Consider the following 24,500-nt stretch of genomic DNA (forward strand, 5'->3'; position numbering starts at 1 on the left):
TTCGGCGACGGCAAGGAGGTCCGGCGATGGTGACACAGGCGGAGATGGCTTTCCTTGTCGCATTCTCCCGCTCTCCCTGCTGTGCAAAACTCCGATTTCTCTCTCCCTCTGTGCCTGCTGGCAGTGATAAGGTGGCGGCGGCAAACCCTAGCAGTGGCGGCAGCACGGCGTGGACGTGGTGGTGATGAAGGCGCGGCGACTTCGAGCCCGCGACCACCCACATTCGCGAGCCAACCTCTTCTCAGTTCTGTTCTCCCTAGCGATGGCGCAAACGGGAGCGCGATCAGCGGCGAGCTAGACGTGGTGGCAGAACGCGGCTGGCCGGCGAGCTGCTGCTTTCCCGGTGCTCTTTCTTCCTTCGGATCTCCTTTTCCCTCATTCCCCCTTTCATTTTCTTTGCTTCTTTCTTTCAGGGATAACAAAGGAAACTGCGTGTGTTGAACTTGTGAAGGAGAAAGGGAACTCAGCGGCTGAAGGAGTTAAGTTAGGGAAGGGTTTCATTTTGAAAATTAGGGTTAATGGCATTATGGTAATTTCACATAAAATTGAGAATAATATAGTAATTGAAACCCAATGTAAATCCAACACTAATTGTATATGGAAAAATACTATTTGCTCATCAATCTTACCAATTATTTTCAATAAAATTCCCAAATCTAAAAATTAGAAATAATACACTTAATTTCTTCATTTTTTCAAAATAGAAGTATTATATTTAAAATATTAATTATTTAATTCAAATCATATAAAATCCTTATCATTTCGTAACTGTCAACTTTATAATTTTAAATATAGAAAATAATCCAATAATTGTAAAATTGGATAATAATCATAACTTATCTCAAATTCAATAAATCAAAACTCGCCTTAATTCTCTTTAATAAAGAATCTCTGAAATTAAAGCTACAAAAATACTGAATTTGAAATTAGCTGATAATAGCCCTTTTTCAAAAGTTCTGGGTCTTACAAAATCTATTATTACAGAAGTTCAATCTTGGTTCAAATATCCTGTAAGTTATCGTAAGGCCTGGTTAGAAAAGTAAAAGTCTGTCGCAAAAATCTTCGGTGATTGGGAAGTTTCTTACCAGAATCTTCTAGTGTGGTACAAAGCAATGTGTGCCAAGATGCCAAGATCACGTGTTCAAATAAAAATTCTGCCTGTTTATCGTGAGAGTGATGAGGTGAATGGTATAAGAGTTCTCCAACAGGTATTTTGGAGTTTCTATCCATATATTACAACATTATGCACTGCAAGCCATTAGTGCAAGTTGACGACACACACCTTTACAAAAAATATAAAGGTACGCTTTTGGTGGCAGTTGCACAAGATAGAAACAAAATGTGCCGATTGCTTTTGCCATCGTAGAAGGTGAGACAACAGATGCGTGGGACTTCTTCCTTAGTAATTTGCGAATATATGTTGTTACTCGAGATAGTGTGAGTATTATTTCTGACTGTCATGACTCCATCAAGGCAGTAGTAGCTCGTAGTAACGGCGCATGGGCATCGCCAAGAGCATAACACATGTATTGCATCATGCACATTGGATCCAACTTCTTAAGGAGATTCAAGGCTCCATACTTGCATAATTTTGTGGTTAACATAGTTATTTGAAGTTGTTGTTATAGTCCTATTGATGGTGAATTTGTGGTGTTTGCTCATGATAATATGGTTTGTTTTACAAGTTATTCTAGGTCGGAAGAGAAGTACAACAAAAACTACCAAAGGCTTAGAGTGCAGGGTGAGGAATATATTCAATGGTGCAATAAGATTGGTGTTGAGAATTGGGTATTGCCATTTGACGAAGGTCATCGTTGGGGTCATATGATGACGAATATGGTAGAGTGCATAAATTCTATCCTTAAGGGTGCGTGCAACCTTCCTGTGACTGCCATAGTTAGAGATACTTTTATCGTCTAAACGAATTGTTTAGTTAGAGTTGAGGCTCACGAGTAAGGGTGGCAATGGGTAGGGTAGGGTAGGGTTTGGATCCAACCCTAACCCTACACGCGGGTTGAGAATATCCTAACCCTAACCCTACCCATTCTTAACCCGCGGGTTACCAAAAATATGTAATATTATTATATAACTTGATGATAATTTAAAATAGAACTGACTTTTATGTAAAAAAAAATATTAAATTATCAATTAATGATCTTTTCCTAGTGGCTAAGGATCTTTTGCATTTAGTGAGAGGTCTTTAGTGCAACATCTACTTGAAACATATTTTTATATAAATATATAACATATATACATATAGGGTGCAGGTTGGTCGGGTAGGGTTGAGGCTCAACCTGCACCTTACCCGACCCGCATGAGAATCCTACCTGTACCCTACCCTACCCGTTGCGGATTGGGTTGACAACCCTACCTGACCAGATTGGGTCGGGTTGGGTACCCGCGGGTAGGGTACATGTTGCCACCCCTACTCACGAGCGTGTTTCAATGAATTCACTTATTCAGAGTTTGTCATTCGATCAGTTGAAGTAAATTTTTTATGTGTAGAAAACATAGTTGTCAACCAGTTCGACAAGCGCAACGAGGTGTTTGAGATTCGTGAAATACGTGATGGTTCGATATATACTATTAATCTTGTGCAACGGGTTTGTGATTGTGGTCATTTCTAGGTCGTGAGACTTTCGTGTCACCACGTGCTTGGATATTGCACCAACTAGCATCTTAACTGACAAGTATATGTAAATGACGTATAAAAGATGTCTAAATTTTGCAAGGTTTATAGAGGAGAATTTGTACCAATGGGTGACCTATGTATGTGGCCAAGATATGAAAGTCCAAAGGTCATCGTCAATTAGACATTGAGGCGAATGGCTAAAGGATGACCAAAGTCAACCCGCTACTTGAATGAAATGGATTCATAGGATATGCGCACTCCTTGTCGGTATCTCTATGTATTGAGAGGGTCATAGTTGTAGTCGATGTTATCAGTACGCTGGTCCGAGTTCTGGTGGAGATCAAGAGGGTTACTAATGTCTTTTCCACTTTTTAATGTAACATTTTTATGTATTTATGCATGTGCAATCTTTTATGTATTGACTTATGTTTTTTTCAATCTTTTATATATTTATTCATGTACAATCTTTCATGTATTTATTTTTGTTTGTGCTAAATATTCTTAGCAAAAAAGTAGAAAATGACTGTTACAGTATAAAAGAAAAAGATACAAGACATAACAACAATAAATAAAAAAATATGTAAAAGAAAAATAAATATCAGACATAGCCAAAAATAAATAGAAAAAGAAAAATAAGTACATGTAAAAAAAAATAAGAACAAACTACAACACATAAAGGACTAAATGCTAATAAGAAACTCCACCAATCTATTTCTTTCCCAATTTGTTCCCCCACAAACTTCTTCCTTTTTTTCAACATCTTCACAATCAGAGATGGAGTGTATTTCTTCGGTGGAGCAGTATCTGTTTGGAGAAAATATGGATAACGCTCAAAAGCACTCATATCCTAGCTACTCACTCTACCATCCTTACAAATCTCAGAATTACTTATATTTTGATCACTTGCTCTACCACCCTCATAAATCCTAGAAGCGCTTATATCCTAGGGCTCGCTCCACCACTGTCGTAAATCCCAGAAACACTAATGTCCTGGCCAATTGGTTGACTACTCTTCCCATTATTATGTTGGATATCATCTTCTCCAAACTCCTCTTCTAGCTGCGCACACTCATTCAAATCAAACAATGTTGTACACGGTGGGTCAAACGTACACGGTGGGTCGACCTTATGCAAATGGTGGCTCTATTTTAGTGGGTCCATCACAAAGGCACTGGCTCAAGTATTGACGGATCTCTAGCCAACAGATGGTTAGTACTAGTTGTTGTGGTTAATAATAAGGGTTAATCTGTGACTTGGGTTGCAGTGGTGGTGGATATCATTCAAAGATAGTGAAGTGTGGTTGTTGAAGCGGTTGTTGTGGTGGGTAAAAGAAAAATTGATGTTGCTAAGGTGTTGGTTGCAGTAAAATAGGGTACTCATGTTGTGGTGGGAGAGGTGGATAAACCGAAAATTGATGTTGCTCAAGAAGTGGAAATTGTTATTGTCCACGTGGCGGCAACAAGGGTTGTGATTGATTCATCTTGGGGTCTGCATGTGGAACTCTCCCTGATAACCTTAGGTAATTGCGCATACTGTCGTGTGTACCAATCATGGTACATTGGAGAAGGATAAAAGTCGTTAGTTTCATCTCCTATTTGAAGTTGAAGGTAGTGTTGATTGTTCCATGTATCAACCGAATAACTGTTCTTTCCATCCAATCATGGCATTGCATTCCGGTCAACCGCCTAAAGTTGAATGGATCATTTAGTGGAGGTTGTGAAAGCCCGAATTGGCGTCTCACTCGTTCTGTTGAGTGTCATTCGATACACTCGAACGACACCAATGGGTACTTTGTAGAGCACATCCACAACTGTAATTATAGGTCCTTAGAAACATTAAGTCCTACGTATGATCGCCATATAAACTGCACAATAATAAATATGACAACAATCAGTTAAATTATCAAACATAAATAATATTAAAAGAAATTGTTAACACGTACGTTGTTCATACCTATGTCATCTAGGTGTTGCCTAAATTGCATCGTAGACCTTCACACATAATTTCTTAATCGGCGTCAATGACTCCACCTAAATCAGTTTACATTGGTTATAATCAATTTTCAGAATATATAAAAGGATGAAATCACACATGAAAATATAACTATTACTGTTGACCAACTGGTATGCCAACAATTAGAAGCTGATCGCGGAAAACAGGTGCTATCCACAACATATGCTCTCATGCCCAAACAAACAACAGTATAAAGAGGCCATCCATTTCCTTATAGCTGATGCGTGAGCATCTTCTCTATCTTTTCCTAGTGAATTTACACTTGAATTGCTAAGTTTAATTAAGATTTGATATATTTTAGTCACTATGAATGCTACTTTGAGTTGTGTGTAATTCTGTTTATTTCAGGTAGCATTTTAGACGAATTTGATAGAGTTGGAGCCAAAGACCAAGCAGGGAGAGATCAGAAAGCATGGCTGCCACATTCACGCCAAACTTGAGATACTCAAGTTTGGCGCCACCTCAAGGAGCCCCAAGGGAAATCGTGCTGCTATCCCCACGCCGAACTTGAGTTTACTCAAGTTCGGCGCCAACACAAGAACTCCAAAGAAAGGCTACTGTTTATACCCTGGGTTGAGCTGTCCGACCCGGGATGTTTAGTGACAAGTCGACCGACCTCTTCAGGTCAGGATTATCTGACCTCTTCTCAAAGAGCTCATCCAAATCACCAAGAAAGCCCAAAAAGGGCCCAAACAGAGGAACATGACCAAAATTCAAAGGCAGCCCAAGCCTATAGAGATAAGGACGGTTCCCTTGAAGATAAGATGACTTCACTCAAAGATAAGATAAGATAACTATCTTATCCCCAGAAAGATCACTCTACAAACATTATAAATATACTGGAGCACCCAGGTAAAACTCATACTCTGATTCTACTAAAAACCTGCTTAATACCCTTGCTAACTTAAGCATCGAAGTCCCTTGCAGGTACCCCCACCCTCCGATGACGAAGGATCAGCATCATCAACAATTCTAACAAGTCGGATACGGCGGCTCTAGCCACCATCCACAAATCGGACGCCTCATCGCCGACCAGCACAGAAGATCTCGTCCGAGATCGACCTTCAGTTTCAGGTAACCCTCGGAACATTGGCGCCGTTGCCAGGGAATCTGGAAGTCATCCCATCATCATGGTGGACAACCTCGACAACGACCATAACTCTGATTTGGAAAACAGAACACCACATAAGAATACGGAGGTCACAATAGACGATACTTCTCAACCTAACAAAGATAAAAATTCACCAAACAAGGGAGCCATGGAGGCACTTCAGAATTGCCTAAAACAACTCGAAAAAGAGGTCGAGTATCAACGGAAAGCCGAAAGAGACCTACGAAGGGAAGCTAGGCGACGCCGCGAGTTAGAGGACAAGCTCCTAAAACTCGAAGCCGATCTCAAGGCCAAAACTACTCGATCCAGCCACGAAGATAGCTCTCGTAAGGACCAAGACCCATTCACCAAAGAGATCATGAAGACCAAAATCCCAAAGGACTTCAAGCCTCCCAACATGACTCTATACGATGGCACAGCAGATCCCAGCCATCATCTCAGTAATTTCAGAAGTCGAATGTATCTCACTGACGCCTCAGATGCAGTCTGTTGCAAAGCCTTCCTGACTATTTTAACAAAGACAACAATTAGATGGTTCGACAACCTGCCCCCTAGGTCCATCTCAAGCTTCGACGATTTAGCCAAAAAGTTTCTAGCCAGATTCTCCATCCAAAAGGACAAAACTAAACATGCCCCAAGTCTATTAAGAATCAAGCAAGGAGATCGAGAAAGTCTTCGCAGCTACATAGAAAGATTCAACAAAGCATGTCTGGACATACAAAGTCTACCAACTGAAGCCGCCATTATGGGCCTCATCAACGGCTTACGAGAGGGACCTTTTAGTCACTTAATATCGAAAAAACATCCCACATCCCTAAATGAAGTGCAAGAACGAGCAGAGAAATACATCAACATGGAGGAAAACTCTCGACTAGGAGAGACCTCAAAATCAGGATTCTTCTACTCCTCCCGGGATAAGGACAAAGAGTCCAAGAAAAAAGAAGATCAGCATGGAGAAAAGATCAAGAAATACCACAATTCCACCCCTCTTTGGGTGTCTCTTGTAGATGTCTATCGAGAAGTATGCCATACTGAAAAGATACCTCCAGCTCGCCCACTTAAAAGCAAGAGAGGAGGAGGAAATCAGACTGAATACTGTGAATACCATCGAATCTATGGACATTCCACCAACGAATGTTTCGACTTAAAAAATGTCATAGAAAAACTGGTAAGAGAAGGAAAACTATATCGATATTTAGCCAGCCGAGCAGACGAACCAAGAAAAAGAAGAAGGGACGAAGATGTCGGACGAACTGAACGACCACCTCGTACACCAGAAAGACATGTCCACATAATACACAGAGGATTTGCGGGAGGAGGAATCTCTAAATCATCTCAAAAAAGACATCTTAAAGCGGTATATCATGTTGAGAGAGGAGAAGAAGCACCCGACATCCCCACTATCACTTTCACTAAAGAGGATGCAGCTGGTATCATCTCGGGGCATGACGATCCCATGGTCATCACTATCATATTGGCCAACGCTAATCTCCACCGCACACTGGTAGACCAGGGAAGCTCGGCTGATATCTTATTCAAAACCGCCTTCGACAAACTCGGCTTGAAAGAAAAAGAACTCAGAGCATATCCAAACAGCCTATTTGGGCTGGGAGACACTCCAATCCAACCACTTGGATACATCTCACTGCACACAACCTTTGGAAAAGGAAACCGGTCAAGGACACTCAATATAGACTACATCGTGGTCGACGTGAGTTCAGCCTACAATACCCTAATAGGTCGGACAACGTTAAATCAGCTCAGCGCAGTAGTCTCAACTCCACACCTATGCATAAAGTTCCCAACCACAGAAGGAATAGCTACGATAAAAGCAGACCAGAAGATGGCACGCCGCTGTTACAACGAAAGTCTAAACCTTAGAGGCAGAGGAGAAGAATTCCACACCATCGAACTCAGAGGAGTTCGAGAGCAGGAAGAACTTCGTCCACAACCTGAAGGCAAAATCAAAAAAGTCCAGATCGGAGATGTCCCAGACAAAACAACTAATATCAGCACAATCCTAAAAGGAGACGCAAATGAGTCACTCATACAGTTCTTAAGAAACAATGTCGACCTCTTTGCATGGAAGGCCGCAGACATGCCGGGCATAGACCCCAAGTTAATGTGCCACAAGTTGGCAGTTTTCCCAGGATCTCGGCCAGTACAGCAGAGACGTAGAAAACTCAGACCAGAACGATCCCAAGCTGTGGAAGAGCAGGTACAAGCTCTACTGGAGGCAGGATTCATAAGAGAAGTTAAGTACCCACTATGGCTAGCTAATGTCGTCCTGGTGAAAAAATCAAATGGGAAGTGGCGGATGTGCACCGACTGCACTGATCTCAACAAAGCCTGCCTAAAAGACCCTTATCTACTCCCAAGTATCGATGCCCTGGTGGATGCCTCCTCCGGATACAAATACCTCTCGTTTATGGACGCCTATTCGGGATACAATCAAATCCCAATGTACCCACCTGACCAAGAAAAAACCTCATTTTTAACCCCAAAAGTAAACTACTGCTACATCGTCATGCCATTCGGACTCAAAAACGCAGGAGCCACTTATCAAAGATTAATGAATAAGGTCTTCGCAAACCACATCGGGAAAATCATGGAAGTCTACGTGGACGACATGTTAATAAAAATACAAAGTGAAGAGTCGTTACCGTCCGACCTCACCCAAGTATTTGACACTATAAGAAGGCATGGTATGCGACTTAACCATGCAAAATGTACCTTCGCAGTAGAAGCTGGCAAATTCTTGGGTTTTTTGCTCACACAAAGAGGAATTGAGGCAAATTTGGATAAATGCCAGGCTATTCTCAACATGAAGAGTCCAACCAGCATTAAAGAGGTACAACAACTCAATGAAAGATTGGCAGCTTTGTCCAGATTTCTAGCTGGATCGGCAATAAGATCTCTCCCCTTCTACGCCACTCTAAGGAAGGGAAAGAGGTTTGAATGGACAACAGAGTGCGAGCAAGCCTTCCAAGATTTCAAAAGGTTCCTGGGACGACCATCTATTCTAACTCGACCTCGGGAAGGGGAACCACTTGTATTGTACCTCACAGTAGAAAATCGGGCAATAGCCTCAGCACTGGTCCGAGATGACGATAGTGGACAACTACCTATATACTTCATCAGCAAAGCATTACAAGGGTCCGAACTGCACTATCAAAAGATAGAAAAATTCGCTTACGCTCTCATACTAACATCTCGACGACTTTGCCCATATTTCCAAGCCCACATCATCAGGGTTCAGACCAATCAGCCCATAAAAGGCATTCTGCAGAAAACAGATTTAGCAGAAAGAATCTTGCAATGGGCAGTCGAGTTGTCCGAATTTGACCTTCAGTATGAAGCTCGGACAGTCATCAAATCACAGTATCTGGCCGACTTCATTGCAGAGTTTACGGACACCCCAGAAATCCCAACAGAATGGAATCTCTACGTAGATGGTTCCTCAAACAAAACCAGAAGTGATGTGGGCGTGATAATAAAAAGCGATCAGGGAACCCAAATCGAACTCTCCCTCAAATTTGGGTTCCCTGCTTCAAACAACCAGGCTGAATATGAGGCACTACTAGCTGGTTTGAAGCTGGCCAAGGAGGTTGGAGCTCAAAAGCTTATCATCTTCAGTGACTCACAAGTAGTCACCTCACAAATAACAGGGAACTACCAAGCCAAGGATCCCACCATGAAAAAGTACTTGGATAAAACCAGGGAACAACTCAGACAACTTGGGGAATATGAGGTCCGCCACATACCCCGGGAACAAAATGCTTGAGCTGATGCACTCTCAAAACTAGCCAGCACCAAACCTGTTCCGAGGGTTACCTGAAACTGTAGGCCGATCTCGGATGAGATCTTCTGTGCTGGTCGGAGATGACGTGTCCGAATGGCTGGTGGCGGTCGGAGCTATTGTGTTCGACTTGTTGGACTGGCTGCACTTCTGATCCTTGGTCACCGGAGGGTGGGGGGTACCTGCAAGAGACTCCGATGCTTAAGTTAGCACGGGTATTAAGCAGGTTTATTGTAGAATCAGAGTATGAGTTATACCTGGGTGCTCCAGTGTATTTATAGTAGTGTGGGCTGACCTTTCTGATAAGATAAGTTAGTTATCTTGTCTTATCTTATCTTATCTTGAGTGAAGTCAGCTTATCTTTAAGGGAACCGCCTTTATCTCTATAGGCTTGGATTGCCTTTGGATGTGGGTCGTGTTCCTCTATTTGGGCCCTTTATTGGGCTTTCCTGTTGATTTGGCCGACCTCTTTGAGAAGAGGTCGGATAGCCTGACCTAAATAGGTCGGTCGCTTTATCATCGAACATCTCGGGTCGGACAGTTCGACCCAGGGTATGAACAGTGCCCCTGCTTGAGCTCAGTCTTCTTTTGTTTTTGGGGCGAGTCTTTGACTTCGGTCCTTCCCTAATGAAGCCGAACTCAAGCATTTCGTCGATTCCTTTGTAGCGACTTTTGAATGTAGAACGTTTTCCTCTAAAAGCGCGCACTTTTATATCAGCGCTTTGGGAACGTGTGAGGGTTTAATACTTTCATTAATTAGTATTAATTGCCCTGTTTTCCTTTGGCTCTTTATTTTGATTTTTGAAAACCCAGAAACGGTTTCTCTTCTTCGCTCTTTTTGCAATTTCTTCCTTTGTTCTCTCGCTCTCTGTCTTTCGCTCACATTTCTGCTTTTCTTGCGTTGCGGCGTCGCTAGGCAATTTTTCTGGGCAGCTTTCATTTTCACGTCTCCTTTTTCCCTTGAAGCTTCTTCCCTTTCTAGGTTAGTTCCGTTCGTATTTTCTTTTTCTTTTCGTTGTTTTGGCTTTGTGATGAGGTTTTGATTTTGCTTTAAAGAAAGTTTGGATCTTTCTGTTTTGTCGCGCCTAATTGTTGTTGAAATGTGTGTTCTAGGAGTTTCTTCATCTTCTGCATGATCCTTTTTGCCTTTCCTGTTGCTTGATGCTTTTTAGGGATTTTTGCATGTTCTGTTGTTTCTATCTGATACCAATTCCCAGAAAATCTGCATCTTTCCCTCGCTTTGTTTGAAGATTGCTTTTTTGTCTGATTCTGAAAAAGGTTGCGCCTTTGATGGTTTCTATTTGGCGTGTTTGATGTTGTCGAAGCTTTTTTGCTGATAGACTGTAAAAAGATAGTGGTGTTGATGACTTTTTAAACTTTTATGCTTGCTGTTTGAAAATCTTCTTTTCTTGTTTGGGGGAAGCCGAGACGTAAGCTGTAGATTTTTCCAGAAACCTTGCTTTGTTACTGCCTCCAAAGGATGCCCCAAGACTTTGGTTTGAGTCTTGGGGTTTTCCTTTTCTGTTTGTTCTTCCGTATCTTATTGGTCGAGTTGTTTCGCCCTTTGCCCGAGATATTTTTTAGTAACCCAATCTTCTTTCCTATTGTAGGATTAGTTGGCCTCATGTCTTCTCGCAATAACATTGTAGGATTAATTAGCCTTTGATAAGTAGCTCCCGCATTTTTGAGACCAAAAGGCATCACAATGTAGCAGTAATTTGCTTTTGGCGTCAAAAATGAGGTCTTTTCTTGATCTGGTGGATACATGGGGATTTGGTTGTATCCGGAATATGCATCCATGAACGAGAGGTATCTATATCCGGAGGAAGCATCTACCAGAGCGTCGATACTTGGGAGTGGGTAAGGATCTTTTGGGCAGGCTTTGTTGAGGTCGGTGTAGTCGGTGCACATTCGCCACTTCCCATTTGATTTTTTCACCAAGACGACGTTAGCTAGCTATAGTGGGTACTTGACTTCTCTTATGAATCCTGCCTACAGTAGTGCTTGTACCTGTTCTTCCACAGCTTGGGATCGCTCTGGCCCAAGTTTTCTTCGTCTCTGCTGTACCAGCCGAGATCCTAGGTAGAGCGCCAATTTGTGACACATTAGCTTGGGGTTTATGCCTGGCATGTCTGCAGCTTTTCATGCAAAAAGATCGACATTATCTCGCAAGAACTGTAATAGTAATTCCTTTTCATCTCCTTTCAGGATCGTGCCAATATTAGTCGTTTTGTCCGAGGTGTCTCCGATCTGAACTTTCTCTATTTCACCTTCGGGTTGTGGGCGGAGTTCTTCTCGTCTCTGGACTCCACCCAGCTCAATTGTATGGAACTCTTCTCCTCTGCCTCTGAGGTTTAGACTTTCGTTATAACAGCGGCGTGCCATCTTTTGATCTGCTTTTATTGTGGCTATCCCCTCTGTAGTTGGGAATTTCATGCATAGATGTGGAGTTGAGACTATTGCGCCGAGTTGATTTAGTGTTGTCCGACCTATTAGGGCATTGTAGGCTGAACTCACGTTGACCACAATGTAGTCTATCTTGAGTGTTCTGGATTGGTTTCCTTTTCCGAAGGTTGTATGTAGTGACACGTATCCCAGTGGTTGTACCGGGGTATCTCCCAGTCCGAACAGACTGTTCAGATATGCCCTAAGCTCCTTGTCTTCTAGGCCAAGCTTGTCGAAGGCAGTTTTGAATAAGATGTCGGCGGAGCTCCCTTGGTCTATTAATGTGCGGTGCAGATTGGCGTTTGCCAGTATGATGGTGATGACCATGGGGTCGTCGTGTCCCGAGATGATACCGGATGCGTCCTCTTTAGTGAATGTGATTGCAGGGATGTCGGGTGATTCTTCCTTCCCCTCGACATGATATACTTCTTTGAGATATCTTTTGCGAGATAATTTGGAGATTCCTCCCCCTGCGAATCCGCCGTGTATCATGTGGACGTGTCTTTCTGGTGTACGAGGTGATTGCGCGGTTCCTCCGCTATCTTCGTCCCTTCGTCTCTTTCTTTGGTCGTCATCTCGGGTGGCTAGAAACTGATCTAGTTTTCCTTCTCTCACCAATTTTTCTATGATGTTCTTTATATCGAAGCAATCGTTGGTGGAGTGCCCTCACACTCGATGATATTCGCAATATTCATTCCGGTTTCCTCCTCCTCTTTTGCCTTTGAGTGGCCGAGCTGGGGGTATTTTCTCCGTATGGCAGACTTCTTTGTATACGTCGACTAGGGATGCCCTGAGAGGGGTGTAATTGTGGTATTTTTTTATTTTCTCTCCTTGTCGATCTTCTTTACTTTTGGATTCTTTGTCTTTATCTCGGCAGGGGACCCCGAATTTTGAGGTTTCTCCCAACCGAGCATTTTCTTCCATGTTGATGTATTTTTCTGCTCGCTCCTGCACTTCGTCTAAGGAGGTAGGGTACGTCTTTGATATGGATTGGCTAAAAGGTCCTTCTCGTAGGCCATTGATGAGTCCTATGATGGCGGCCTCTGTTGGCAAGCTTTGTATGTCCATGCATGTTTTGTTGAATCTTTCTATGTAGTTGCGGAGGCTCTCCCAATCTCCTTGCTTGATCCCTAGTAAACTGGGGGTGTGCTTGGCCTTATCTTTCTGGATGGAGAATCTGGCTAGGAATTTTTTGGCCAGGTCGTCAAAGTTTGAGATGGACTTTGGAGGTAGGTTGTCGAACCATCTGATTGCTGTCTTCGTGAGAGTTGTTGGAAAAGCTTTGCAACAAACGGCATCTGAGGCGTCGGTGAGGTACATTCTGCTTCTGAGATGATGGTTGGGATCTGTGGTACCATCATACAAAATCATATCCGGGAGTTTGAAGTCTTTTAGAATTTCGGTTTTCATGATTTCCCTGGTGAATGGATCTTGTTCTTTGTGTGAATTTTCCTTAGGAGTGGTCCGAGGAGCTTTTGATTTGAGATCGGCTTCTAATTGCAGTAGTTTATTTTCCAATTCTCGACGCCGCCGTACCTCTCTTTATAGATCCTTCCCGACCTCTCGTTGTTGTTGGGTTTCTTTTTCAAGTTGCCTTAAGCGATCTTGAAGTGCTTCTATTACCCCTGGATTTGATGAGTTTTTGTCCCCGTTGGATTCCGGAGTATCCTTTAGCGTAGTGTCCACGTTTTTGTGCGGTATTCTATTTTCCAGATCTGAATCGTGGTCATTGTCATGGCCGTCCGCCATGGTGTTGGGATGACTTCCAGGGTCCCCGGCAACGGCGCCAATGTTTCGAGGGTTACCTGAAACTGTAGGCCGATCTCGGATGAGATCTTCTGTGCTGGTCGGAGATGACGTGTCTGGCTGGCTGGTGGCAGCCGGAGCTGTTGTGTCCGACTTGTTGGACTGGCTGCACTTCTGATCCTTGGTCACCGGAGGGTGGGGGGTACCTGCAACAGACTCTGATGCTTTAGTTAGCACGGGTATTAAGCAGGTTTATTGTAGAATCAGAGTATGAGTTATACCTGGGTGCTCCAGTGTATTTATAGTAGTGTGGACTGACCTTTCTGATAAGATAAGTTAGTTATCTTGTCTTATCTTATCTTATCTTGACTGAAGTCAGCTTATCTTTAAGGGAACCGCCTTTATCTCTATAGGCTTGGATTGCCTTTGGATGTGGGTCGTGTTCCTCTATTTGGGCCCTTTACTGGGCTTTCCTATTGATTTGGCCGACCTCTTTAAGAAGAGGTCGGATAGCCTGACCTAAATAGGTCGGTCGCTTTATCATCGAACATCTCGGGTCGGACAGCTCGACCCAGGGTATGAACAAAACCAGGGGGCAACAATAGAAGCCTCATCCAAGAGATGCTGCGAAACCCGTCAATCTCGGAAGAAGAAAAGGTCCTAACCATAACAGGTCTGGATCAAGGATGGATGACTCCCATAATTAATTACCTCAAAACAGAAACACTCCCTACAGACAAGAAGGAGGCAAAGAGGTTAAAATGGAAAGCACAATACTATACCATCATAAATAATACTCTATACAAAAAAAGGGTTTCAACACCACTGTTAAAATGTGTGCCGACTTCCAACACAAAAGAAGTTTTAGAAGAAGTACACAGCGGCATCTGTGGCAACCATCTTGGAGCACAAGCCCTCACCAAAAAAGTACTCCGGGCCGGATTTTATTGGCCAACTTTGCAAAAAGAAGCAATGGAATTCGTAAAGACATGTTTACCATGTCAGAAGCATGCTAATTTTCATATCGCCCCACCAGAGGAGCTCATCAGTGTAATCTCACCCTGGCCATTTGCAAAATGGGGACTCGACCTCCTGGGGCCGTTCCCTCAGGGATAAAGACAGGTCAAGTTCCTCATCGTCGGGGTAGATTATTTTACAAAATGGATTGAGGCAGAGCCCCTAGCCAATGCCACTGCTCAAAGAAGTCGAAAATTCCTATATAGAAACATTGTCACAAGGTTTGGGGTCCTATACTCCATCACCACAGATAATGGCACTCAATTCACAGACGCATGCTTCAAAAAATTAGTGGCCGACTTGAAAATAAAGCACCAATTTACATCCGTAGAACATCCCCAGGCTAATGGACAGGTAGAAGCTGCCAATAAAGTTATATTAGCCGGGCTAAAATGGAGATTACAGGATGCAAAGGGAGCCTGGGCTGAAGAGCTCCCACAAGTCCTATGGGCATATCGGACAACTCCACACTCCACCACAAAGGAATCACCTTTTCGATTAGCTTACGGAATGGAGGCAATGATCCCAGTGGAGGTCGAAGAAGGATCACCCAGAGTAATCCACTACAATGAAGAGGCCAATTCCCTACTTCAAAAGGAGGAACTCGACCTACTTCCAGAAATTCGAGAAAGAGCTCGGATTAAAGAAGAGGCGTTAAAACGTCGGATGGCCTCAAAATATATCGAAAAGTAGTACAGCGAGGTTTTTCCGAGAACAATCTCGTCTTAATCCGAAATGATCTCGAAACAAGTCGACCTGGAGAAAGAAAGCTGGCAGCAAACTGGAAAAGACCCTATCGAGTCGTAGAAGTGCTCAGAAAGGGATACTACAAGCTGACCGAACTCGAAGGGCGAGAGCTTCCAAGGTCATGGCACGCCTGCAACTTAAGAAGGTATTACAGTTAGGAGGTAATAAAGATTTTAGGATGAGGTGCACTCTTTTTCCCGAAAAAGGTTTTTTAACAAGGCACCGAGCCAAGATCCATGAACTACCTGACTTAGAGGGATAAAATGCCCACATGTATATATTTGCATTTCCTTTATTTTGAATAAAGTTTTTAGATTTTCTACAAATCCTCTTATCAAGACGCATTAATCTGAAACGCAAAAAAATTCATCGCCCGATTATAAAGCTACAGATCGGCAGAAAGTGAAAATCAAATTCACTGCTCGATCACGATAAAGAACGAAGATGAAAACCAAATTCATCAAAAGGTCGACCAAACGGGGATCAAACCCAATTTCTACAAAATCGGCAAAGATGAAAAGGCGACAAAAATAGAATAATGCAAGAAGTTATCGAAGTGATCCATAGAAAGGACCTGACAAGGTCTTAATAAAATGGGTTGCTAAAAATAACTTAAAGACAGGCCGACGTAAAGAAGTCGGACCAGTCGACCATAATAACCAAAGTTATAAAAAGTAAATCCCTGGAAAGAGGCCTGGCCAGCCCTAGAAAAGAGGATTACTAAAAATAACTTAGAAGGGACCGACGTGATGAAGTCGGCCCAAACCAAAAAGTTATAAAAAGTAATCCATAAAAGAGACCTGACCAAGGTCCAAGAAAAATGAATTACTAGAAATAACTTAGAAGGGACCGACGTGATGAAGTCGGCCCAAAAACCAAAAAGTTATAAAAAGTAATCCATAAAAGAGACCTGACTAAGGTCCAAGAAAAATGGATTACTAGAAATAACTTAGAAGAAATCAACATGATGAAGTCAGCCCAAACCAAAGGCTATAATCTAGAGAAAGAGACCCGCCAAGGTCCAAGCAAAATAGATTACTAGAAACAACTTCAAAAACATGATCAAGTTAAAGAAGCCAGAAGGCAGGCGCCATAAGGGACCCAAGTCGGACCCAAAAAGCCATGACCTCAAGAAAATCAAAAAAGACAGGCACCATATCAAAGAAGGCAAAGAAGACTAGTTGCACAAAGCTAGCCTCAACTAAAATAGAAAATAAAACACAAAAGACAATCAAAAGAGATTGGACAACAGGGCTCCAACACTCTCAAGATTCCAGAAGGTGTCAGAAAGGTGTAGACAAGCATATCACAAAAAGAAACAAAGTTGTTATAATAATAAGACTCAAGAGGCCACCTGAAGTTGACCCCAAGAGCCTAAAAAACTACTTTGTTTTTTCTAAAAATAAAGTTGCTAACAGAAAAGCAACCAAAATATCCAGAAGTCAAGACCACAAATTACAAAAAGAGTTCAAAGCCCACAGGTCGGGCTATACACAAATGCATCAGAAATAATTAGAGAGGATCCAAGGATTTCCCATTAGCTGTATCCCGAGGTGAAGGAGGACGAGTCTGAAGCGGTACCGCATCTACCGTCCCATCATCCCGGTTCAGGATCTGGACATCGGGATCAGACTCAGATTGGCCGACTTCAGTTGCCAGAGTTGAAGGAGGTAGGGCAACGGAGACTTTGGCAGAAGGCATAGGGGGAGGGTCGACATCATCATCATCATCAAGGTCATCTGGGACAATCTTACCATCTTTTACAATGTTGTCCAAGCTGAAAAGAGTAAGGTCAAGCTCGGGCGCAGGAACTCAAACTTGATCCTTTAAATTTTCATAAGCAGCATTTACACTACCTACGAGCAGCATTTACACTACCTACGAGATGACCCTGGAGCTCGGCATAGTCAGCTCGGGCAGACTCTAAATCTTCCCTAAGACCCATCATCTCCCTATAAGTCGTGACATAGCTCTCCTTATGCTTCAACGCCATATCTTCAAGCAACTTGGCAGAAGCCACCAAGGCAATAGCCCGAGTCTTCTCACCATCCAACTCTTTCTCCAATTTGACCACTTTCACCTCGAGCTCCTCCTTCAAACCCTTCATCTGGTCGAACTCTGATTTGACCTCCTCCATAAAGGCCTTCGTCGCATGGATAGGAAGATCCTGGGCAGTTCGATACAAAGCTGCTCCCATATGTGCCATTTTGATGCTGCTCCGAGTAATGAAATCCAAGTGACGAAGAAGAGAGACATCGTCAGTAGGAATAACACCATAAGAAGCAATCTGCTGATCGACAAACCCAACGGCATCAAAATCAGGGGCATCAAGATTGAAGGGCTCAAAAGTCCTTTGTCTTTTAGGAAGAAGGCCGGCAGAGGGAGAAGAGGTAGCAGTGGAAGTCTGGGGGGGATCAACTAAACGGACCTGAGGCGTAGGAATCATCTTCCTCGGCCCAACAGTATTCAAAATAGGCTTCTTGGGAGGAATCTGGGAAGACCTTTCCCCAGCAACCTTACCCGAGATGTGCTGCACTGCTGTAGCTTTTCTCGCCTTCTTAAAGGCCTTCATAGATTCATTGTTTTTAATCATCTCTGAAAATACACAAAAAACCAAGTTATAAACTGGAATAAAAAGGAGAGAGCTTAAAAGAATAAAGCAAATACAACAAATATCAAGGAAGTCGACCCGTACCCAGTTCAGCTCGGAGAAGTAAAGGATTTCCTAAAAATTTCTTAGTATCAAGATGGGGAGGCTGCCCCCAGTTCTCTTCCAACATAGTTACAAAAGCTTGCTCAATTTCGTCCAACATCTCCCAGGTGTACCTAGACACCACTATGTTCCTTTGCCACTCTAAAGGAAAGTTGGGCTCGCCATTCTCATCCAAAAAGAAAGGTCGAGCTCCTTCAACAGCTCGGACCTTAAAAAAGTAATTCTTAAAATTCCTAAAAGACTCATCATACATGGAAAAAACTTTGTGTCCTTGGGCAGACCTGAAAGAAATCCAAGAAGCTTTCTTTTTGGTAGTCCCAGGCTTGGTCAACACAAAGAGGTACAGAAAGAGGGTTTGAGAAGGTTTAACATGAAATTCTTGACAAAGAAATTGAAAAATTTTGATAAATCCCCATGAGTTCAGATGAAGCTGAGATGGAGCTACGTTACACGACCACAATAGGTCGGTCTCAAAAGGGGTGAAAGGAAGGGTGATGTTCATTTGGCTAAAAAAGAAGTCGTACACATAAAAGAAAGGACGCTCCCCCTGGGTTGGAACAGGGAAGCAAACCCTTTCGTCAGAATCAGGTGCTACCAATTCATAGTTGTTCTCTTGATCTCTACTACTACAGATTCGATGATATTTTCTAAGCTCCACACATAATTTAGAGTTAACTACAGAAATACATAGCAGGACGAGGGAGTCCAGCCAGTCAGACATACCCTCAGGAACCTTGGAAGACGTCTCGACAATATTTTTACGAGAAGACATGGTCAACTAGTCCTACAGCCAGAAAAAGAAAATGGATTACCAACCTAAACAGCTTGGACAAAAAGAAATCAGCTCGGACAAACATGACTCAGAACAATACAAATAGTAAAAGGAAAATCCCAAGACGCACAACAAGGTCCAGGGGCATCCTTTGGAGGCAGGGACAGAGTAAGGACTCAGAAAAAAGTCTACAAGGCTACACCCCAACAAAACTCTCAGCGAAGAAAAATAATCCCCTTCCAAATAAGCAACGACACGAGAAGAAAATCAAAGCAAGCCATCAGAAAAACGTTACCTTCTACAAGTTTATTAGTAAAGAAAACTACCAACATGGCGAAATCAACAAAGGCGCAACCCTTTTCAAGAATCAAGCAGAAGCCTTAGTAAAAACATGCAGTTCATAAAAATCAAAAGGTACAAACCAGAAACAATAATGGCGTGCAGAAACCCTAAAAAACATCAAAGGCAAAAAGGATCATTCAAAATCAAAGAAACTCCCAGAGCACACATTGCAGTAATAATCAGATGCACGACCAACACAGAAAAGATTCAAGCTTTCTAAAACCAAGCAAGATCAAAACTTTTCAAGCATAAAGTAAAGTACGAAGAAGAAATAAGGACCAACCTGTAAAGTAAGGAGACAGCGAAAGTGGAAATGAACAGCGAGCCTACACCAACAAACACCAGCAAGGAGAGCACGAAGACGTAAAGAAATTGGGGGCAGAAGAACAAATGAGGTACAAACAAAACGAAAGAAGAAAAGAGAAAAGAGGAAGTTACAACAAGAAGAGAAAACCCTTTTTCGTGAAAATTCAAAATGAAAGTAGGAGGCAAAAGAAACGGAGCATTAAAGAATTAATTAATGGGTTATTAAACCCTCGCACGTTCCCAAAGCAAAGGGACGCGTGCTTTCAAGAGGATAAGGAAAAAATAAAAATGTTCCGCATTCAGAGGAATCTCTACAAAAGAAATCGACAATGCTCGAACTCGACTTCTACAGAGAAGGATTGAAGTCCTGAAACTAGGGACTCGACCTCAAAAGGAAGACCACGCTAAAGCAGGGGCACTGTTCATACCCTGGGTCGAGCTGTCCGACCCGGGATGTTTAGTGACAAGTCGACCGACCTCTTCAGGTCAGGATTATCCGACCTCTTCTCAAAGAGCTCGACCAAATCACCGAGAAAGCCCAAAAAGGGCCCAAACAGAGGAACACGACCCAAATCCAAAGGCAGCCCAAGCCTATAGAGATAAGGGTGGTTCCCTTGAAGATAAGATGACTTCACTCAAAGATAAGATAAGATAACTATCTTATCCCCAGAAAGATCACTCTACAAACATTATAAATACACTGGAGCACCCAGGTATAACTCATACTCTGATTCTACTAAAAACCTGTTTAATACCCTTGCTAACTTAAGCATCAGAGTCCCTTGCAGGTACCTCCACCCTCCGGTGACGAAGGATCAGCATCATCAACAAGTCCAACAAGTCGGATACGGCAGCTCCAGCCACCATCCACAAATCGTACGCCTCATCACCGACCAGCACAGAAGATCTCGTCCGAGATCGACCTTCAGTTTCAGGTAACCCTCGGAACAGCTACGCACCACTCCACGCCAAACTTGGGTTACTCCAAGTTTGGCGCCAACTCAAGGAAAGCCCAAGGAATTCTCTGCCTGGTGCACACCAAACTTGGATTCTTCCATGTTTGGCGCCACCCTTAATGAAGCCAATGGTCCCCACTCGTCCCAGGATGCACTACACGTGAAGGCTTTGCAAATTTTGATTAAATTTTATTTTATTTATAATTAGAAAAAGATATTATTTAGTTTTAGGAAATATATTTTTACATTAATTAGGATTAGATATAAAAGGGAAAAGAATCAACCCTTCGGGCTCCTCTCTTCTCTTCTATCTCATTCCGCAATTTACAGTTTTACAGAATCCTAGTTTTCTCTCTGAACCATGAGCAACTAAACCTCCACTGTGAAGGTTAGGAGCTTTGTCTATTGTATGAATTGATAATATTACTTTTCTATTTTAATTCATGTACTGATTTATGATTCAAGAATTATTTTCGTTCTTTATCTTATGAATTTGGGTGGAACGGCAGTATGACCCTTGTTCTAATTGAGTTCTTGTATAACTTGGAAAAGCTCTTTACTTGAACAACAGCTTGAAAATAATTTCTCCTAAATTTCTGATTATCTGGACTTAACGGGATACGTGACATATAATCCTCTTATATTTGGGTAATTAGGGTTTTTGTGGCATATAACTAGAATTGAACTTTACCCTCTAATTGGAATTAAGTGACCAAGGAATTGGTGATTGATGAAGGTTAGAGGAGACTAAAAAGGTCTAAGGAATTAGGGTTTAGTCACATATAGTTTGCCATGAATGGAATCTTGCATGATTAAAATAGTTAGTAAGAAAAGTCAATCAGGAAAATACATATCTTTGAAGCCTTAACTGTTTTCTCATATATATTTCACAACTTGTTTACTGTTTGCTTTCTGATTCTCTGATTTACTGTTAATGCTTTTGAACCTTCAAACACCATTTTCTGTTTGTCTGACTAAGCCAATCACTTAACCATTGTTGCTTGATCCATCAATTTTTGTGGGATCGATCCTCATTCACCTGAGGTACTACTTAGTATGACCCAGTGCACTTGCCGGTTAGTTTGTGGACTTTAAATTCCGCACCAATAGCTATATTGCAATGCATGGCACAAGGACCTGTATAGGTGTGTTAGACAAGTTCCCCCAATTATAACTACGAATCTGATGGAATTGTCGAAGTAGAGGCAAAAACTTCGACTTAACCGAATTAGTCGATTTGTTGGTAAACACCACAGTTTCGAGTAAGCAGAATATGTGACACCAGACATATCGCTCGATAGATTCGTGGGTGTCAAATAGTTCGGTATCTTTACATTGCTGAACCCATGCTAGGTTTACCTTCCCCAATGTGTGATCATGCAGATCGGTTGCCTGCCAAAAATTGTCATGCATTTTTCTACCAAGAATGAATGACTGCTGTTTGGTCTGCTCGTCATGGGATTCCCATTAATCGGCAGACAAAAAATATGCAGCTCGTCATCTAGGGTAATAGTGACTTTACCAAACAAAAGGTAAAAGGTGTGAGTTTTGGACCTCTATCATTCCTCTACAATAAACAACAATGTAGAGTGTCCTTTCACTTTACTTATTCGCAAGACGTGAATGAACCTAGTTGTTACTAGTATGACTGTAGTGATTTCGTTGTAAGTTTTTAGTGGATTAAATTTTTTGGACAATAAAATTCTAATAACATGTAGTAGAATAATAATAATAATAATCATAACATAATAGTGATAATCACGGAATAATATTAATAATATAATAATAAAAATAATACCCATATATAATAATATAGTTGTAACTTCCCTCATAATAACAATGTAATAATATATTAATTATATAATAATAATATATTAATAATAACACAATAACAGTATAATAATAATAATAATAATAATAATAATAATAACTAGAATAATAATAATAAACAAATAAAAATATTTACGAATAAAATAGACAAATACTTACACATTAAGAATTGTACATATGTCCAATAATATGTTTGTCAGTTAAACTAAAATCATGAACTATTTTAATAAAATTAAATTTAGACAAAAAAATTACCGAACAAAAACTCTCTCTTTCACTACTAATATAACAAAACTCTCCTCTCTATCTCAATAAGCTTCATGCTTCTCTTTATCACTTTTTTTTTTTTGGCACAAAATACGGATGGAGTGGGTTATATAAAGGCCAAATTTAATCTCCTAACTCATACATATCATACAAGCACGTTTTTGCACACTTGTAAAATGCAAATTTCTTTTTGTCTAAATGTTGCAAAAAGCAAGCTGCATTTTGATCTATTTGAGGCAAAAAACAGTAAAAGAAAAATAGTTTAAATTACATTTTACATGTTATTTTTTTTATTCTATTTCTTTTTGCCAATTATAGCCTGAATTTTGCAGATATATCAAAGATTAGATCAATATTTTTACTTAACACCATTGTTATCAAACCTAACTCGATTTGTTCAGTTTGACCGAAAATTCGCTAACTTGATCCTTTGGTCAAGTTGAGCTACTCGTGCTCCCACTGGATTTCGGTGACCCAGCCATTTTATACAATTCGCACCGGGTCATGTTTTTTATTTTTTTTATTTTTTAAATATGAAACTCTAAGGGTGTGTTTGATTTAGTATTTAAAACATCAAAAACACGTTTTGAATTTCTTGAACACTTCCATTTTTGTTTGGCAACTTTCTTTTCTTGTGAACATAGATGTGATTTTGTACTCAAACTCACGCTTACAAGAAGTAAAAAGTTGTAGCTTTTGTGTTCAGTTCTTTCATATATCTTATTATTTTAGAGGTAAATACCAAATCGGTACCTAAAAGATTTTGACGCTGACAAAATGGTACCTGACTTTTGTTATTGACAAAATAATTCTTGAAAGATTTTAAACTTTGACAAGCATAACCCCGAGCTCGCCGGAGCACATCTCTGCGCGAGCACAATATTGACGTGACCACCGTGGTTTGGTGACTTGGCAAACCCCCTCCAACCCTAACCCTTCCCTCCCCAACGCAGTCCCCACCCTTCCCTCTCTAACTCACTCCCCTCCTCTCCCTCCCCAACGGTTCCCCCTTAATCTCTCACACACCAAAAACGGTTCTCCCCTCTCCCTACCGATTTGCTGTTCCAGTTCTTGTTTTATTGGTGATTTGCTGTAATAACAATAGCCAGCCATAGCAGTATAGCAGTCCCCCACCCCATCCCCGATCTCCCTCCACTTGAAAAATCGACACCAATGTCTTCTTTAGAATACGATATGCCATTTTTTCCCAATAGCAAAAGACCAAAGCACACTGAAACGCAATCTGAAAGACAGACTTAGCGACTTACCCAATTGCATCCTCCTCCACGTGCTCTCCTTCGTGAACGCCAAACACGCCGTCCAAACCTGCGTCCTCTCGCGTTGCTGGAGGAATCTCTGGAAGCTTTTCCCAACCCTCACTCTTCACTCTTTCCACTTCTGGACCTTCAAAACCTTCACGAAATTTGTCTCCACCCTTGCCACCCGTCGTCACACCTTCTCCGCCATCCTCAACCTCGATTTTGAGTGCCATTGTTGTATTGAGCCTCACATCCTCAAAAGAATTTCCAATTTTGCGATCTCGCATAAGATTCACAACTTAGGTAGCTCGGTGAAATGTGATATCGTTCACATTCCTCAGGAAATTTTCTCGTGCAAGAAGTTGACGTCTTTGAAGCTCTTTATTTGCCCTAGGGGTTATATCTACGGAAATACGTTTTTTCCAAAATCGTTGAACTTAACGGCGTTGACGAGCCTGCATCTTCAGCATTTCACGTTCTGCGCTAGTGACAATAGCGCCAGTGACAGAGGGAACCATTGGGGAGGGAGAGGGGGAGTGCGTTGA

At 41.8% G+C, this 24,500-nt stretch overlaps 1 protein-coding gene across 1 annotated transcript; it reads left to right on the forward strand.

Moving 5' to 3' along the window:
• Nucleotides 1-18,637: 18,637 nt before the first annotated feature.
• On the forward strand, nt 18,638-24,500 carry LOC112729775 (F-box/LRR-repeat protein 13-like). Its single transcript, XM_025779925.1, has 2 exons — nt 18,638-18,686; nt 23,911-24,500. The coding sequence occupies exons 1-2, from the start codon at nt 18,638-18,640 to the stop codon at nt 24,498-24,500; spliced, it is 639 nt and encodes a 212-aa protein (XP_025635710.1).

The sequence above is a fragment of the Arachis hypogaea genome, chromosome 12, assembly GCF_003086295.3.
Source record: "Arachis hypogaea cultivar Tifrunner chromosome 12, arahy.Tifrunner.gnm2.J5K5, whole genome shotgun sequence".
NCBI classification, from domain to species: Eukaryota; Viridiplantae; Streptophyta; class Magnoliopsida; order Fabales; family Fabaceae; genus Arachis; species Arachis hypogaea.

Excerpts from the sequence above, each read along its gene's own strand:
- LOC112729775 (XM_025779925.1), top strand. The coding sequence starts at position 18,638 with ATGAGTTCAGATGAAGCTGAGATGGAGCTACGTTACACGACCACAATA. Across the intron at positions 18,687-23,910 it reads ACGTTACACGACCACAATAG|CAAAAGACCAAAGCACACTG; the intron begins GTCGGTCTCAAA and ends TTTTCCCAATAG.